The sequence below is a fragment of the Acanthisitta chloris genome, unplaced genomic scaffold, assembly GCF_000695815.1.
Source record: "Acanthisitta chloris isolate BGI_N310 unplaced genomic scaffold, ASM69581v1 scaffold15802, whole genome shotgun sequence".
Lineage (NCBI taxonomy): Eukaryota > Metazoa > Chordata > Aves > Passeriformes > Acanthisittidae > Acanthisitta > Acanthisitta chloris.
Genome location: NW_008660037.1, coordinates 14,215 through 32,056, shown reverse-complemented (window position 1 = coordinate 32,056; position 17,842 = coordinate 14,215). Strand labels below are relative to the sequence as shown.

The 17,842-nt window shown below is 51.4% G+C and overlaps 1 protein-coding gene across 1 annotated transcript in view; it reads right to left on the bottom strand.

Moving 5' to 3' along the window:
• Positions 1-17,830, bottom strand: part of MEGF9 (multiple EGF-like-domains 9) — a gene marked incomplete at its 5' end in the record, with an annotated part of 21,246 nt that extends 3,416 nt beyond the window's left edge. Inside the window, 4 exons of the mRNA XM_009069673.1 lie at positions 1,107-1,379; positions 2,268-2,411; positions 6,209-6,348; positions 17,684-17,830. Of these exons, the coding sequence (XP_009067921.1) occupies positions 1,107-1,379; positions 2,268-2,411; positions 6,209-6,348; positions 17,684-17,830 (704 nt within the window). The remainder of the gene's footprint in view (positions 1-1,106; positions 1,380-2,267; positions 2,412-6,208; positions 6,349-17,683) is intronic.
• Positions 17,831-17,842: the final 12 nt, after the last annotated feature.

Below are 17,842 nucleotides of genomic sequence, written 5' to 3'. Positions count from 1 at the left end.
GCACATCCCAGTCCCTGTGCAAGGAGACAGCCTTTCCCCACGTCAGGAATCAGCTATAAGAATGGCATTAAAATAAAACTGAATGCTGACAACTACAAGTACACAAGCAAAGCCACACATATGGATTTTAATGGAGCAAGGTCATGTGGCTCTTAGTGCAAAGCCAGAGCTGTGCAGGGGGAGGTACTGGATGAGCCAATGCACAAGTGCCATTTCCAGCCCAGTAACGGCCCAGTTACAGCTAATGAACATCCAACTCTGCTGTATTGATCATCTCCCTGAGCAGGGAAGGACTCTGTGACTGCACCTCCAGAGAGCAGCACAGGAATGGAAAGCACATTAGCTCCTGATGGAAGATCTGGATTGAATCTCTATTGGTGACAAGGATGAAATTGTGCCCAGACACTTCCCTGCACTCCAGGTTCTCTCATCTAATGCATCACACTGGCACTGTTTCCATGCATGAAGCTGGAGATCCACCATGAGCACCAGGCTCTGGATAACCAGTGAAGGAACAGCTTCGGCACCATTTTCTCTCATTTTACTCCAAGCCCTCCAGTTTGCATCTGAGATGCTACACAGTGTCTCAGATGTGCACTGGAGACTGGTGAGATCCCCAGAGCAGGTACCAGTAAATTCTGGCATTGACTCACTGTCAAAGTTTGGATTTTGCCTTTCTGAGCTTTGACTTCCCTGTTTAGAAAGCAAAAAACCACAGAAGATCTAAACTTGGTCCAAACAATTCTTGTTTGCAGAGTGAAAGAATTTATTACCAACAGCCTTTTTGGAGAACCAGCCAGAGGTACTGAACAGAGCAGTAAGGACAGTTCACTGGGCACCACGAGATCAAGGATACGAAGCAGTGGAAATCTGAAAACCTACATTTAATACACTGCAAATAGGGGTTTTTTTCCCAGCCTGTTCACTAGCAGTGCCTGCCAGGCTAACTCTAACTACACTCCCAGGCCAGCGGGCACCAATGTGTTAAACAGGTTCAGTCTTCCCTGCCAGATGAACCTAACCCAACGCGAACAACCAACAGCATTCCCTGTCCAGCCCTGGGGCAGCTCATGGCCAGCTGAGGCCCACAGCAGGCCTGGTTTTACCTTTCCTGGTGCAGTTGGTGCCCTGGGGGTCTCTGACGTAGCCGTCCTGGCAGCGCTCGCAGCGGGCGCCGGCGGGGTGGTACAGACAGCCGATGCACTCGCCGCTCTCGGGCCGGCACACGCTGGGCGACAGCGCCGGGTCCACGTTCCCGTTGCACTCACAGCTCACACAGATGCTGTCAGAGTTGTAGTAGCCCTTGTCACACTGGTTGCAGTTGAGACCAGTGTACCCTGTGTTGCAGCGGTCGCACCTCGGGACGGTCTCGCCAGGCTCTGAGGAACACAAAGCAAAGCAGAAATGTGTCACAGCCCTTGGCAGGTGCTGTGGGATTTGTTCTCTGGCACCTGACCCCAAGGCACTCTGACCAAAATCAGCAGCCACCAAGTATGAACCAATCTCCAGTTTTGAGCTGAAAGTACAACTTTTAAACTCCAGCAATTTCTCTGTTCCTAGGGGGAAAAAAGCTTTGGGGGTTGGTGATGCTTCACATGAGCCTCACAGAGCACACTCAGCACGTTGCTAAGGAAATAGATTATTACTCCTGAATATTTCCATCTCAAACAGCCAATTTCAGAGAACAGCTGGAACTATATCAGGGATGCTTGTAATCTGCAAGAACTTTTCTGCCTATAGGAAGCCAGAAGTGACTTAATTGCAAAACTGATTAAGGAAATATCATAAAAAGTCATACATATGATTATTACAGCGATGACTTCTCTCAGCTACAGGAAAATAGAGCAGGAAGACTGGAGAATCTCAGCTTGGGGACGTTCAGAAGTGGACTCAGAGGTCCATGGGCATGTCCTGCACCTCTCCTGCTGCCACAAGCTCAGCACTTTCTACAAAACTTGGCATGTTCTTCAGAGCAGGCTGCAGCCTGCAGTGAACCACTGTGGGGTGGAACTAGATGATCTTTAAGGCCCCTTCCAACCCAAACCACTGTGTGATTCCATGGTTTCTCTGCACAGCTGCTCTCCCAAGAGGCAACAAGCACCAGAGATGCATCGTGGCAGGTCCTGCTTCCAGCAAGGTGCCCTGTTTCCCACGAACAGGATTCACAGCTATAAACCACCTCCCTGGGCTGATGCACTCTGAGTGGCAATTCAACTGAGAGAGCCACATGCAGTGTCTGAGGAAGGAGACTGAAACCAAGGGCTCACGGAGGCGGCAGGTGCCGGTGGATGCCACGGTGGAGCAGGGGCAGCGCTGGCAGACGTGGGCAGGGCTGGCACCGTGGTAAAATCCCTCCTTGCACAGCTCACAGTGCTTCCCCTCGGTGTGGTCCTGGCAGTTCAGGCAGGTGCCTAGGGAAGAGAGAGGAGCACAAGAGACCGTTTGGCAGCAGGAAGTGGAGCAGAACATTTGGAGCAGGGATTGGCATGGAGCACTCGCAATTATCAGAGCTCACAGGTGATTTTTGGATGCCCTCGGGCCAAAACATGATCCTGGCCTCTACTGACCTTCTCATGCTCATCCCTTCGCTCCACACACACAGAGTGTGAAAAAGCAGGTGGCCCCAGCAGAGAGGCTCCACAGCTCACCACTGAAAGGGCACTGCAGGTAAACACGTGCTATCAATGCTAAATTTTCCTCAAGGAAAGGAGTCTCAGCTTGCATTTGTACCACTGAGATGGAATTTTGATGCTTCAAGTCCCCAACTCCCATGAGAGTTTCCTCAGGTTTAAGTCTTAGCCTTTTTTGTGTGCAGCCTCTTTCTATGCCCAGAAGTGGCCAGGGGTGAGGATGTGCCACCATCCTGCTTTGAGGGCAGACAGCTCCATCCCACCAGCTCCTCCAGGACAAGGCAGCAGCAGCCACTGACCTTCCCAGAGACGCAGAGGAGAACTGGGGGCTCACGTGAGCACCTCCCCTAGCTGGGGAAGCCCCTGAATCAGAAACCCAGCGTGCCGTGTCTCAGCAGACACTGTGTCCTAATGGCCTCCAAATTGCATTTTGATTCTGCTGTGAGCAGAGAAGAAAAATCTCCCTGGTTATACAAGGGCAGCCTCTATCCAAAGCCCATCCATCCCCAGGAACAGGCTGTAATTCAGGCACTCCTTGGTGAGGTGGCAGGGAGCTGAGGGAAGCTCCTGTGATTAACTCCCTGGACCAGACCCTGCAAAGGCACCAGAGCAGTACAACCACCACGTGTGAGAGCACAGACTCACTGAGCTGATCCAGCAGTGCTGCTGGGGGATGGTAAACTCTCATATCAACATTAACCACAGAAAAATCCTGATTTAGGTTAATGCTAACTGTTAAACAGCCCCCAGCAGATTTTCTTATTAGTATCAGAGCAGTTTGGCTCCCTTGCAAGCCCAACATGCTGCACAGCTCCTGCTCCTCTCTTTCCACAGCAACAACTCAGCAGCTGAGCATCCCTGAGCCAGCCCAGCATGTCCTTGCAGCCACCCCTGATGCCAAGGGCAGGAAGCAAACCCAGGAAGTGGCTGATTCACCCACCCAGCAGGGCTGGCAGCACCCGATGACTATGGACATTGCTCAGCCTCAGCTCCCACACACTGTTTGCTCTTCCCCCAACAGCTTGTCAGACACGAGCCAGTGGGTTTTGTGGGAGAGATGTCAGGATTAGAGGGGAAATTCATCTGTTGGGCTTGGTTGTTCCAGCTGCAGAGCTTGATCAGCTGTTTCACTGGGCTGCCTGGAACAGGGAAGCTCATGGGAGCAGGTGCAGAGCAGAGCAACGAGGCTGGGGAAGGGACTGGAGCACAAGTGCCATGAGGAGAGGCTGAGGGAGCTGGGGGTGTTCAGCCTGGAGAAGAGGAGGCTCAGGGGAGACCTCAGCACCCTCTGCAACTCCCTGACAGGAGGTTGGAGTCAGGTGGGGGTTGGTCTCTGCTCCCAGGCAACAGCAGCAGGACAAGAGGGCACAGACTCAAGCTCTGCCAGGGGAGGGTTAGGTTGGATATTAGGAAGAGATTTTTTCCAGAGAGAGTGATCAGACATTGGAATGGGCTGCCCAGGGAGGTGGTGGATTCACCATCCCTGGAGGGTTTCAAGCTGAGACTGGATGTGGCACTTAGTGCCATGGTCCTGTAACCACGGTAGGGTTGGATTGGTGACCTTGGAGGTCTTTTCCAACCCGGATGATTGTATGATTCTGTGATTCTCAAAGATTCTATTATTTGCCTGGTCACAAACCAGGCTGCCTTGGGCTGTGCTCCACAGGCATTAATGGGGGCATAAATCTGGAATCACACCTGAGTTTTCTCTGCAGTCTTGGTCATTTCAGGACCAATGTCTTTGCCATCAGCAGAAATGACTCCCATTTATCTCCACCAGCCCTGCAAAATGGCTGTGTTTCCATGAGTCAGCAGGTTGCTCAGCCATGCGATGCACGCACGGGCTGCAATCAGGTATTACTGTGGAGAGCCTGAATAATTAATAGCACTTCTCATCCTGATAATGCCCTCAGGAAGGATCAGACCTCACAGTACCCCAACTGGGAAGAACCAACCCACCTCACTGCCCAGACACACCACGGGGTGCAGGGGCCGTGTCAGAGGAAGTGCTGTCGCCTGGGGAGCTCCTGCTGCCCGAGTTATTTATTTATGCCCTGTAATTGTAAATATTCCTCCTGGACACGGCAATGCCAAGCAGGAGGTGCCTGCAGAGCCGGCAGAGGGAGCCCAAAGAACAGAGTTAATGGGGAAAAAAACCTTCAAAATCTGACAAAGAGTACAGAGAGCTGATGTAGAGCCGGGGAGGTCACACAGAGTGCAGTCTCTAGAGTGGGCTGAGTGTGCTCCTTACTTATTAGGCACCACATCTCATTTTTAATCGACTGTTCTCTGCTCTGGTTTTGTTGGGTTCCCCCACTCTCTGCAGCAAATAAAGCAGATGGAGGAAAATTTAAAATAAAAAGGATTTTTGTCACATCAACAATAGGCCATTAAGGAAAACAAGGGATTCTCATCGCAGCACTGGGCAGCCCTGGCACAAGGGCTGCCTCAACAGCCCCAGCCCAGGGGTAAGGTCTGTGCTGTCTTCCTTGGGTTTTCTTTTTTAAGTAAAGAGCAGGGAGAACAGTGAGGGAAAAAAAAGAAAGAGCAGATTATCCTACTCCTTCACAAAACCCACACAGCCAGCTCCAAATCAGTAACACAGCTGATGTGTGCACAGCTTTAGGGACAGACTCAGACACTTCAATCCCGCTAGGACACGAGCACAGAGCTCAGTATGGGAGTGAATGCAGCAATTCATCCTCAGGGAGCACAGCTCTGGTGCCTGCTGCTAACACTGAGCAGGATCAGGGCATCAGCACTGCAGCTGCCTGTTCCTCTGCTGCAAACACACAGCCCATGAGGGAACACGGCGCAGAAAAACCTTAGCTGAGCAGTTCTGCCTCTCTGCCAGCTACACAGACTCTGCAACAGTTTTAATTATCACCCCTTTCTAAGCTCCTGGATAAATATTGCAGAACTGCACTTCAGCCTGAAGTTTTGATGAGGATTTGGATTTTGAAGTGAGTTTTGTGGCTGAAGTCACATAACATCACTCCTCTGGGATCTCTCCTTGCAGCGGAGCTGGGAAAGCGATCAGGCTCTCCTGCTCTCCCATGAGCTGCTCATGCACAGGTGCCTCAACATTTGCACTCCATCAACAGCTGACTGAGAGACAGTCAAAGAAGTGATCTAGGAAAATGAACAATCTATAAAAAGTGAGCAATTAGATGCTGCCAGTTTTGTCCAGCTCTAATCCTGTTATCTGTGGCAGTAAGTCCCCTTACGTCAGTGCCAGCACAGTATATGTTTCCAGGTAAACAGCAGTTGAACAAAAGCTCTTTAAAAACTCCTGTTTTGTGTTTGTGTAAGTGCAGAGAACAATAGAGCCCTGATTTTCGATACAGACTGCTGAATTAAGGCTCTGCACTGGGGTAAAACACACAGCCTTTATTGCCTTCCTTCAAAGAGCACCAGCTCCAACCTTGACCCACATTTCCATTTCAGCTTTAAGGTGAAGGTTTTGGGTAGTGAAAGAGAAAGATGTAGATGAAGGGGATAAGAGCAGATGAGAATGGCAAAACCAGAGACAGAGAGAGGTGAAGGCTGCAGCCCCAGGGCCAGAGGAGGACAGTTACCTGTGAGGCTGTCGCAGGTGTGGGAGTGGTTGTGGCACTGGCAGGGAATGCAGGTGGAGTCGTTAAACCTGTAGTACCCATTGCTGCACTCATCACACTTCAGGCCCCTGACACCAACTTTACACTGGCACTTCCCAGAGCTGCAGAGAGAAAAGCAAACAGTGAAATCTGGCAGCACCGAGAGGCATCCAAAGTACAAACCTGTGGGCAGGACTTCGGACTCCCTTTCCTCTTTTTCCTCCTTTCTGCTGGAAACAGGACATGAAACCCAGGAGCAACCATTTCCAAAAAGAGCTGGGCAGTTCCAGAAAGGCTGAGCCTCTGCCAAGCCAGTTACCCTGACAGCACTTCCCAGCTGGGCACCAGAAATCATCACTCATTCTAAAAAGCCTTGGCCCAAAGCCATCCCCTTGCATCAGCCCCAGCAGATGCTCTGACAGTCCCTCCCCAGCCCTGGGTGCTGCAGGACACTGGGACACCTGTGATCCCTGGGCCTGAACGACAGCACAGCACCCACACGGATTACCAGCTCCCAGATTTTCGGGTGAGCAGACAATTCCCTGCTCAGCACCTGCTCTCCCAGCTCCCCCCAGAGCTGGTGCAGGAGCTCAGGTGTCTCACTCGGGTTTCAGCCACCTGCACTCCCTCCAATCCTCCCCCATGATCCCAATGATCCCTTCCACACAACATCTCCACGGACACCGAGGCAAAGTCCCTCTCTCCAGTTCACTTCTCCTACCCAGCAGAGCCAGGCAAAGACAAGAGAGGGTTTTCCCTTCCCCAGCAAAAGTTTCCACTGCAGCTGACCCCAGACAGGAGCTGTTTACTCGGGCACACTGAGCACAGGGTGGAGCAGGGCACAGTGAATACAGGGCACTGCTGGTGGCTGCCATGAGCAAACAAACACCAGAAGCTATAAAAAGCAAAGGTTACCCTCATTCCTCTGGCTTTCCATGCCACGCTCTCCACACAGAGGCTTCAAATCCTTTGCTTTCATAAGAGACTTTGTATCCTGGCAGCATTTAGCTCAGCTCTTAGAGGAATCACAGGAATGGAGAAAATGCTCCTTCCCGTCAAGCCCTCGGCACGGCACTGCCAGCAGCGGCTCATCCCACCTGCACACAGGGAGCAGCCAAGGCCTGAGCCGAGGGGCAGAGAGCACAGAGTGCCTCTTCACATCCCTGAGAGCCCTGGGGTGAGCTGCAGAAACCTCAGCCCTGCCTGCTGCACAGGGAACCCAAACAAACACGATTTGGTCTCCTGCAGGTGATGGATTTATCTGCAGCCACAGCGGATGAGACACTCCTGCACACCCCTGGATCATCCTCCTCTTGGCTCCCCCCACATAACCTTCCCCCTACTCAAACACCTTTTACACACCTTTGAAATACCTTTTCAGTTCACTATCTGAGGGCTCACTGTGCCTGCACAAAGCTCATCCATTGTTCCCTCTCTCCTCCAGGGAAGAGTGAGCAAGGCACAATTTGTCCCTAAAAGTCCCCAGAAAAATCTGCTGATTAAAACTAACAGAGGTTTGATGCACTGTTGATGTGTTGTTTTTAATTAAAACGCACTAGATTGCAATGTTTGGGGGAAGAAGTTGCTTCTGTAAGAAATTAGCATCATTCAGTCTCTCTGTTGCTTGCCAAAGGAAGAGGAAATGCTCACCAACACACAGCCCTCAGCCCAAGGGGCTGCACAGCTGAAGAGCTCCAGAATGCAAAACCTCAGGCATATTTAATGGCCTGATTACAAGGAGGAAAAAGAAAGATGATGTTTCCTGGCTCTCCAGCCCATTATCTGGAATTGCAGCAGGCAGAGGCAGGATTCAAAGGGATGCTGGTAAGCAGCTCAGTGTGTTTGACTTTTAAAGAGCTTTTCACGAGACCTAACATTAATCCAAACGTTGTCACAGTGTTTAAAAAAAGCACAAACAAAAAACCAGTTTGTTTTTATTTGCTTCTGACTGCTACTGCACAGATATTCCTGTAAGAGGGCAGGGGACAGGCAGAGCCAAGTAGGGAACAACAATGGATAGGAGGGGGGAAAAATCTCCTCTTTAGCACGACATCACATCTTTTGGGAATGCGCCCTATGGGTAGGGCTGTACAGACCAGGCACTAGAGAGGTACTGTCTTCACCCTGCTCTGGCTTCCCCCTGGAGTGCAGGATGTTCTAGATTACTCCCTCCTGTTCCCAGCTCAAGCCTCTGTCTTGCTGACACCCTCCTCTCTCCCGTCTGGCACCCTCGCACCCAACCTCCCACTCCATTTCTGAGAAGGAGGTTTATTCCCCCAGTGACCCTTTTAGAGCTCAGTGCAGCATTTCGGGGCAGAGTCCCCTCATTTTACTTGTTAGCTTAAAAATAACAGGAAAGAAAGCTTGCCTTTTTTTTGTTTTTTTTTTTAAAAGAAGGGGAAAAAAGGCTGTTTTGGAAAGTTTGGTTTGAATGCCTCTCGAGCAGACCTTTTCTCAACATGTTACGCATGGCACAGAGCCAAGTCCTGCATGTGCAAGAATTAAATCACTCAGCAAATATAAAGCTTTGCCTGTGGTCATTGCTTCCATAGAATAAAGCCCCCTTACAACACTCCTTTTTATAGCTGCAGCCCAGCAAAGACTGTCAGATACTTTTTAAAGCAAAGGTCAATGATATAAATGCATTGAAACCACAAGAAAAAAAATCCTGTTAACAGAACGATTGTGCCCATAAAAATCCAGAAATTTGAAAGAATAGACCCACAGTTTAATACTTGCACAGTGAGAACTGAACTGGATTCTGAGTATCAGCCAGGAATTTCTTTTTTTGGGGGAAGTGAGGGGGAAGAAGGGGGAAGGGAAGAGGGAAACATTTTGACGCAGCTACATCAATTGCTCAACTCCATTTTAGATGATGATTAACTCTCCACTGAAACCAGCCAATTTTTAGCTCTTACAAAACAATTGATAGAAGGATGTGTTGGGACAAAACCAGACTTCCAGTAACCAAAGGCTCCAGCCAGCCTTGGTTTCTACTAGATTTCTATGAATACACTTATGCTAGAGACCGTGTAGGCAGTGTCTGCCACCAGCACATCATCCATCCACCTTCTACACGTTCCCCCAGGATCAGAACCATCCCCAGCACATAAAGCACTGGCAGAAGGAGTTGGCAGTGATTGCCAGTTAGTGGGGATGGACCATGTGCAAGGCTCTGATCCAGCTGGGAGTGACCTGACCCTCTGGGGGTGAGGGCTACACCCCAGCTCGGGCAGTGCTCAGCACAGACAGCACAGGGACTCAAGGCCTCATTACAAGGGGAAAAAAAGCCTCAAAGTATCTGTGATCTAAGACAGAGCACAAGATGCAGTCACATCTGCAATGTGTCTCCACTCCTCCTCCACAGAAACATCCTGAAGTTAGCAGGGACACGACAGGCACAAGATGGATGGGAGGACAGAGGACCACGAGCCTCAGGGGCTGTTGGCAGTCAAGCTGTGCACAGTTAATGGTGTAACAGAAAACCCTTTGCAAGCTCCAATCATTTATTTTCTTCCTTTTTTTTTTTTTCCCCGAGGAGGAGGGAAGGGAGAAATTAATTTTGAATATTTTTCCAGATGCCAGAAAATCCTGGATGCCCAGGTCCCAGGGGCTGCCTGACCATGTCAGAGCCAGCTGAAATGGCACAGCACCAAGCTTTTCTGCCTTTATTTTTAAAACACATGAAACTGGTAAGACTTTGGGGAAGAGTCACAGGAGGGTGTCGACCCAGGGCCCAGCAGATAAGCCATGCAAAACTCCTCACAGCTTTGAAGCAAAGTTTTGCCAAATACAATTATTGTCTTCACCCTGAAGCACAGAGCACATGTCCACACCCCACACTCCTCAGCACTCAACAGGACCAGCCCCAGAAGAGCTGGTGAGGGGCCACACTGCTCTGAGGAAGAGGACAGTGATAGCTACAGCCAGTCCTTTCCCAACCCAGCAGCACCTCCAGCTTTTCCTGTGCCCCATCCCCTCCCTTTTCCCTCGGAACCTCCAAAGACAGCTATGCCCATCACTCATCCCAGCAGGGCCCGGAGGTGTTCCTGGAACAGACACAATTAACAGCAGCTACAGCTCTCGTATGAATGAGGAGAACATCTGTAAAACAACCCCCATGAAAAGGCTTTGTCACACTTTGATGGGATAAGACAAAAGGAAGCTGCACAAGATTAGGAGGATTCAGAAGAGATGTCTCTAAAAATGGTGCGTTCCTCCAGCGAGCCTGGTTCCCTCAGTGCTGATGTTCTGTGATGTCTGACAGCAGCCAGGGGACAAATCTCTCTCACATTTTCCTGGGCAGTGAAGAAAAGTTAACATTTGAAAGCTAAATGCTTCAAGACACTTTGGTGGAAAACCAATGCTGTTAACGCTCACAATCACAGAGTCACTGAGGCTGGAAAAAAAGATCGAGTCCAACCTTTGACCAATCACTACCTATTCAATCAGATCAGAGCACTGAGTGCCACATCTAGCTGTTTCTTCAACACCACCAGGGATGCTGATTCCACCACCTCCTTGGACAACCCTTTCCATGCAGAAATTCTTCCTCATGTCCAATCTGAACCTCCCCTGGTGCAGTTCCATGAGGAAACCAGAACCCTCATAACCCACATGCTGATCTTCCCTTAGGTCAGTTGATTAGAGTTTCAGCACGTGGGGAAGGGCAGAGCAGGAAAAAGCTCCAGACTGGGTTTCTCCTGCTCACTCCCTTGGCTCAAAGCAAAGCCCCTGGCAGCCAGAGTGGCTCTGTGGGAGGGTCAGTGGGGCCAGGGCCGAGCCCCACGCCAGCCACCCGCTCAGAGCCCCTTTGTGGAGGGCAGAAGAAGTGGAGCTTTATGGTGGCCAACACTGGGCCATTGTGTGCCGCATTCCTCGCGCCGCGCCGCGGGACGGCCTCTGTTTACACGCGGCCCTCGACGGGGCAGGGACACTTCACAGCTCTCAAAGGCCACTCTGTAAATGCCAAAGGGCCCCCACGGCCCAGGGATCCCCAGCCTGGGGCTGTGCTGCCACCCTGGGGTGCCAGAGCTTGGGGGTGGCGAGGGAGGAAGTGATGGGGAGACCCCAGTGACCCTGGAGAGGGAGGTTGGACGGGGGTTCTCTGCAGTTCCGTGGGGAGGAGCATGGATTTGCTCTAGTTTCCCAGAGCAAACCCTGCAATTCAGGGATGGGACAGGGAACCTCAAAGCAGATGAGGACACATCAGTGGGGACGTCAGGGAGACAGGTCTGGTCTCCCTGGTGGACACACCAGTTTTGCCCAACATGGTCCCTCCATCCTCCAGATCTCTGTTGATGCCTCTGCTCAGGCAGCAGCAGGAGACACGAGCTACAAGCACTGCCTGAAGTCAGACTGGGCACACTCCCCAACCAGAATTTAGCCACAAGAGCTTAAACAGTTCAGCCAATATTTTTTTTTGAGGGCAGTCAGTTTTAAACAGAGCAGCAAGTCTGCAACAGACAGCACTGGAACAGCAGAACCTGCTGGAAAATCCACAAAATAACAGGATTTCTGAGAAGCCACAATTACCATAGGGGAGATGATAACAATCCACCTTTCCTTGCTGCTGTGTCCAGTCACTCATTCATTTCCCACCCTGTCTGCAACAGAATAAAAATGGGTGCAGGTACCACATTGAGCTGCTTGTGGGGGCAGAGAGGAGGAGAGAGGATGGGATGTAAAAGGCTGGAACAGGAGAGGGATTCAGATAATTAAAGAATGCAGAAAAATAGGCTCTAACAGGGTATTCTTCTGCTTTTATGACGTCCACATGTAATAATTTCCGCTACAAAACAAGATCTGTTCTCTGCAGAGTGATGCTGACAAGGCATTACTGGGAGATAATGAGCCACTGGTTGTGCTCAGCCAATCTATAAAAGGGACAAGTCTTTTTAAAGGGAAAAAGGGGTGGGTTTTTGTCTGGCTTTTGGGGTTTTTTAAACCACAAGTCCTTGAGGACGTGAGTTCCCAAGGTCATATCCCCAAAAGAGGAGCAGCACCTGATGTGGTTTACGGGACTGCTAAAATACAGCAGAGTGAAAATAGAGATCCCACGCAAATAAGTCATTTCAGCAGTGTGATGACACTCTGAAGATAAAAGATGAAGATTTTATCAATGCAAAATGAGAACTCCATCACTTCCCCCAAATAACCTCCTGTGGCTGGGATGGGCAGCAGCCCTGGGAACATGAGGAGCATCCTTCCAGTGCAGGCTGGTGAAGCTCCACAAAAACTCTCAATTTCAATGGATCTGCATTTCCCAACTAACAAAACCCCACCAAATTCTGCCCTGCATGACACTCAAGGTATGTCTAGTATGGGAGCCACCCAAGTGCCTCCCAATGCCCTCAGGACCAATGCTCCTTACTGCTTTTCCCCTGGGATCTCTCTGCACCTTTCCACATGCCACCAGCTCCTCAGGCCCAGCGTGTGGCTCTCCCTGCCCAGCTGCTTGAGCTCTCTCAGAAACCTCAGCCCTTATCCAAAGGCCTCAACAAAACACCCTGTCCAGTGCTGCTGACCTTACCCCCATGAGCAAGGGACACAAGATCAGCCTCTCCACAGTGACAGCCACCACAAAAGCAGCACTCTGGGATGGCCACTGCCCTCCTCAGTGCATCCCTGCCCCAGGGGATAGCACGTACAAATGCTCTCAGGGACACTCTTTAATACAAACACAAAGCACGAGGTCCCCTTGAGGGGGCAAAACATCTCTGTATTGACACTTGGGCATTTAGATGCATACATTATCCTATTTTTTTCCCTTTTTTAAATGGAAATGAGCCACAGGAGCTCCCTCACATGACTTATGCCAAGCCTGCAGCACAAACCATGCAGGAAGCAGGAGCACAGAGCTGTCCTGACAGCCAGCAGGAAGGAAAGGCTGCAGGGTCAGGGAAGGAGCAGAGCACTGCACCCTTGGGCAGTGGATTTCATCCCATAGGAACCAAAGCTCACATCACTTCCAAACCATGTGCTGGAGCCTATACTTCCCATGGCCTCCTGCTTGTAGGCAAACTGGCACAGGCAGAGGCAGCAACTTAAATTGATCCACAGCCCCCAGTTTAATGTTTTCACTAGGGACAATGGTAGCACATATGTGTGTTTAGTTTGGAGTTTTAAGGGCACAGAAAAAACCTAACCCAGTTAGTTAATCCAGGCTCACTGGCACTGGTCAGGGCACCAGAAGTTGATGGGGGCATTACCTTGTCTTCCCTAGAACCAGGATACCTTAGTTTAGAACACAAAACCTCCCAGGGAAACAGAGAATCAAGGGCTGAACCCTTCTGCCAGGCAGCAGCATCTCATAGCACTGTCTCTGCTTCACAGCTCCACTCCTCCAATCACATCCCAAATCATGGGGTGCAGGAGCACCCACACAGCAGCAGCTGCTCGTGGGCTACACTCGCTGCCTCCACGGCTGCAGGAAAAGAAAAGCCACACAGGCCTACGTGTGGGCCAGGAAAGCCTGGGATGAATGCCTCACAGGAGGTAAAGTGGGGTCATCCCACCCCTCCCTCCCTGCACCAGGGCACAGGAAAGCCCCACACCACCCCCAGCTGGGCCACCCTGTGCTGTCCTTGGCCAGTGTTTGCAGCCCTGCGTGGGGATGGGCAGTGCTGGCAGCAAGGTAAAAATAAATAAATCAAAACCTGCAAAGTCATCTCCTGCTCCCCAGGAGGGTACCACAGGCTGCTCATCCTGCCTGCAGTGCTGCTCCTTTAGATCCATCAGCCAGAGAACAGGTTTACACAGGAGAATCACTTCAGCGTGTGTTTAAAGAGCTGTGTCCACACAGCTCCTCGCGCCAGGGCACGACAGCTGCGGCTTCCCCAAACCCAACCCCATTTCCTTCATCCTGCACATCCCAGGGAGAGCCCCACACACCCCAGGACTGCTGTGGGGAGCAGCCACTGTTCCAGCTCACTGTGCCAGCACTCAGCCAGGGACACACGAGTGGCATCCTGGGGCCACAGAGGGTCAGAAACACTGAGAGGAGCCCCAGCACTCCCACCACTGTCCCAGCTGGTGGGGCTGGACACCACCAACCCCCACAGCTGCCTTTGCTGCCTCTGGGTGGGCTCCTTGACCAGTCACAGGGAGCAAGAGATGAGAGTCCAGGCTCAGGACTCTGTTTGCATAAGGAAAAATAAATGCCCAAGGTGCAAGGCTGGGAGATATGGGCTGGACAGCCTGGGCACAGTGACCTTCTCCAGTAGCATCACCTTCACCTTCTCCACCAGGTCAGGAGGTTCTTGCTTCCTCAGAGGACAGACAGACAGCACATACTTCAACCTGAGGTGCCCAAAGATGGTGAGATGCAGCTGGTGTGGGGCAACTCATGGCTGGGGCCATGTCATCATGGGCTGGGGCCACCACCAGGCACCCTCCCCACACTGTCATCGTCCCCAGGGCCTTGCAGCAGGAGCACAGCCCTTCCAGCTCAGCCCATGCACCCACATGAGTCACCATCCTCATGCTCCACTATTCTGTGACCTTGACCACGGCCCTTGAAACTTCAGCTTCATTCTCCACCCTTCCTCTATGGACTATGAACACTTCCAGGCCACAGCTATCTTTAGCAAGCATCTGCACAGCATCCAACCCCAAGAAATGTGGTTTTATCTGAGGTTTCTAGGCGTTAACCGCAACAGGGACAACACATTCCCCCTCTCTGAGCAGACCAGGATTCCATCCAGCCCCACAGCAAGCTCCAGGCTTGAACCACACACAGCTTTGCATCTAACAAAAAAAAAAAATTTTAAAAAAACACCCAAACCAGAGCACAGAAATCCTCTGCCATCCCAGAGGAGGATCTGTGTGGATCTTCCCAGATAATCAAATTTAAACCACCACCAAAACAGAGCTTTGATTAGCAGCCATGGAGCCCATTCATAGCGACAGCATGTCAGGTCAATGTTCACTCCCAAAATCAACTCTGTGCCTCAGGAAAGGGATTTTTTTTTATTTTTATTTGATGGTCTGCATTTGAGGTCTAGTTAACAAACATTAGACTTGGGTGTGCCATCTGGCCGACCCCAGAGCCTGCCGAGAAATACAACTACTAATCATCGTATGGGGGTGCTTTAACAGGCACTTTCAGAAAGGCCTGGGCAAGCTGATTGAAAGCTATCAGGCATGTTTTGTGTGCCCCTAGGGCTCAGCCTTCGGGCACGCTGCCCCTCCAATCAGCTGCCCTCTAAAAGGGTCAGAATCCAAAAATCAAGCTGCTGTTTCACCCAGAGACTGATCTGAGCTGCAGTCGCTTCTCTCTGGAGCACACAGGAATTCACTTGTGCAACCTGGAGTTGGGCTGGTGCTTTACTAAATAAATAAATAATGCAGGATTTGGAATGTCAACAAAACAGTAGCTGGCTGGTGGTATTGGGCAATGCCTGCGTGCCTCATCCTGAGCAGGGCCTGCCTGGAGGGACACGCACTGCTCCTCCAGGGACGCGACAGCAGACACCCAGGGACTCCAGCACAGGAGCCGAAAACCTCATTCCTGGATTCACACACACCTCCCTGCAATGCAGAAGCTCTCCCACTCGTCAGGACAGAGCCCACACTGCAGGGATGCACCCTGGAATCCACATCCTTGGTGCCTCCCCCCATCCCTCCCAGCCGCCGTGTCCAGCTCTGCTCTAACACAACAGAATCAAGGGGAGCATTTGTCCCACTGGGGTTTGTGTCCCCTACACATCAGGAGGCAGAATGCTGCCCATCTCACAGCCATTCTGCTGCCCCCAGCCCTACAACGCAGACAACTGACCTAATTTTCCTCTTTTTAAACACCCAGAGGTCATCTCTGTCTGCAGCAAACCCCCCCTGAGCAGGGAGGAGGAACACAGAGAGAGCTCTGTTAGCAACAGCTCCCTCCTCAAATCTTCCCCCGTGTTCTGCCCTGTGCTGTCTCTGCTGAAAGGCTGAGGATCAGCGTCTCCCACAGCCCCCAAGGCTGTAAAGTGGTGCTGAGGAGAACTGGGGAGGTCCCTGCCATTTCTGGGTCCACACAGGCTGGGCTGGGGTGTGACGGCTCACGATACGCACCAACTCCACCACGATCTCCTTCACGACTCAGAGCATCTCACCCGAAGTTCCCAGGGCGTTTCTTGGCTCGCCCCACGCCGTGAGACACAGGGAGACATCACACAGGTCTGTGCTTCACACGCTGCCCACTGACTCAGTCAGGGAGAGAGCCTTCCCAGTTAACCCAGTTGCTCCAGCAGTGCCTCTCCTCCTCTCCCAGCTCCCAAAGATTAGATTTGCCTCATCTGCCTTTCTGCCCAATTCGCCCTCCCAGTAGATCTGACCAAACTCACACTTTCTAGTCTGTGGCAAACCCTGATGCTTCCAGGCACATCTTCCCATACCTAAAACAGACACTAAGGAAAAGGAAAAAGTGAAAAACTCTTAACTTTCCACCCCCAACGATCACCTTTTTTAGTAAGAAGGTCACTCTAGTCAACTGGAGTGTTACTTTTAAGTTCCGAATTTTCAGAGCTTATGCAAGCAGCAAAATGCAGCACTGAACAAAAAGGAAGGACATCAGCAGAGGGTTTGGGTGTTGGGAAAAGATAATTCATAAAATAATTACAGACAGCATGTCCCTGCAGAGCATTTCGACTCTGACTCAGCCCCAGCCCTGGCAGGGAAGTGCAGGTGTTCAACACGCGCTGAGCTCGGACCAAGCCCTGAAAGACAACAAGGCAGCAGGAACCTGGGAAGGCTGGAAGTCACTGCAGGGTGGTTTGTTGGGATCTCCTCCAAGGACAGACCTTGCAGCTCACTGTCCTGAGAGCGTGAGTTGGGGACCCAAAGGGTCAGGCTGCTGCCCAGATTGTTCTTGGAGGAACAGACATCCTCAACTGCGCCACAGTTGGAAAATAATTGCGTGCCAGCTCTTAAAAGGCAAGATGTGAGGGTGGGTGAGGTGAAATGAAGAGGAACACATTCATTATACAAGAGCTCAAAGCATCAGCTCCAGTGACTGTAAATGCCAGGCAAGGCAGGAGCTGACTCCGTGGTCAGGCTGCTGCTTCCACCCTGACTCTCAGCAAGGGCCGAGCACAAAGCTTCACCTGTCTCTGGAGTAACAAATATCCCTCTAGAAAACAAACCTCTGCAAAGCCCCTGTGCTCCACCCCAGCCTCCACTCCCCTCCCCAGCTCAGGCACGAGGGATGCACAAGGCATCAGGGAGAGGTTCTGCTTCTGTGCGACTCACAGATGCAAGTCAGCTCCCTTGGGGGCTGCCAGGGCTTTTGCCACAGCTAGGGATATTTTTATAATCCAGCTCTTGAAAGAGAAATAAGCTTCATGAATTTTTGTAAGACCAGCTTCCTTCCTGCTTTTTTTCACTTTTTCAGTACTAGCACCAGATGAGAAGATCTGCATCCCAAATCCCAAAGCCACGCGCAGAGCCCCTCGGGGGCCGCCCAGCTTTACTCACGGGTCACACTGGGCACTGCTGGAGCCGCTGGGGCTGCAGGCACAGGGCTGGCACCGTGGGCTGCCCTGCTCTGGGTAGAAGCCCAGGGCACAGCTCTCACACCTCAGCCCTGCGTAGCCCTCGAGGCACAGGCACTGCCCTGTGGTGCTGTTGCATTCG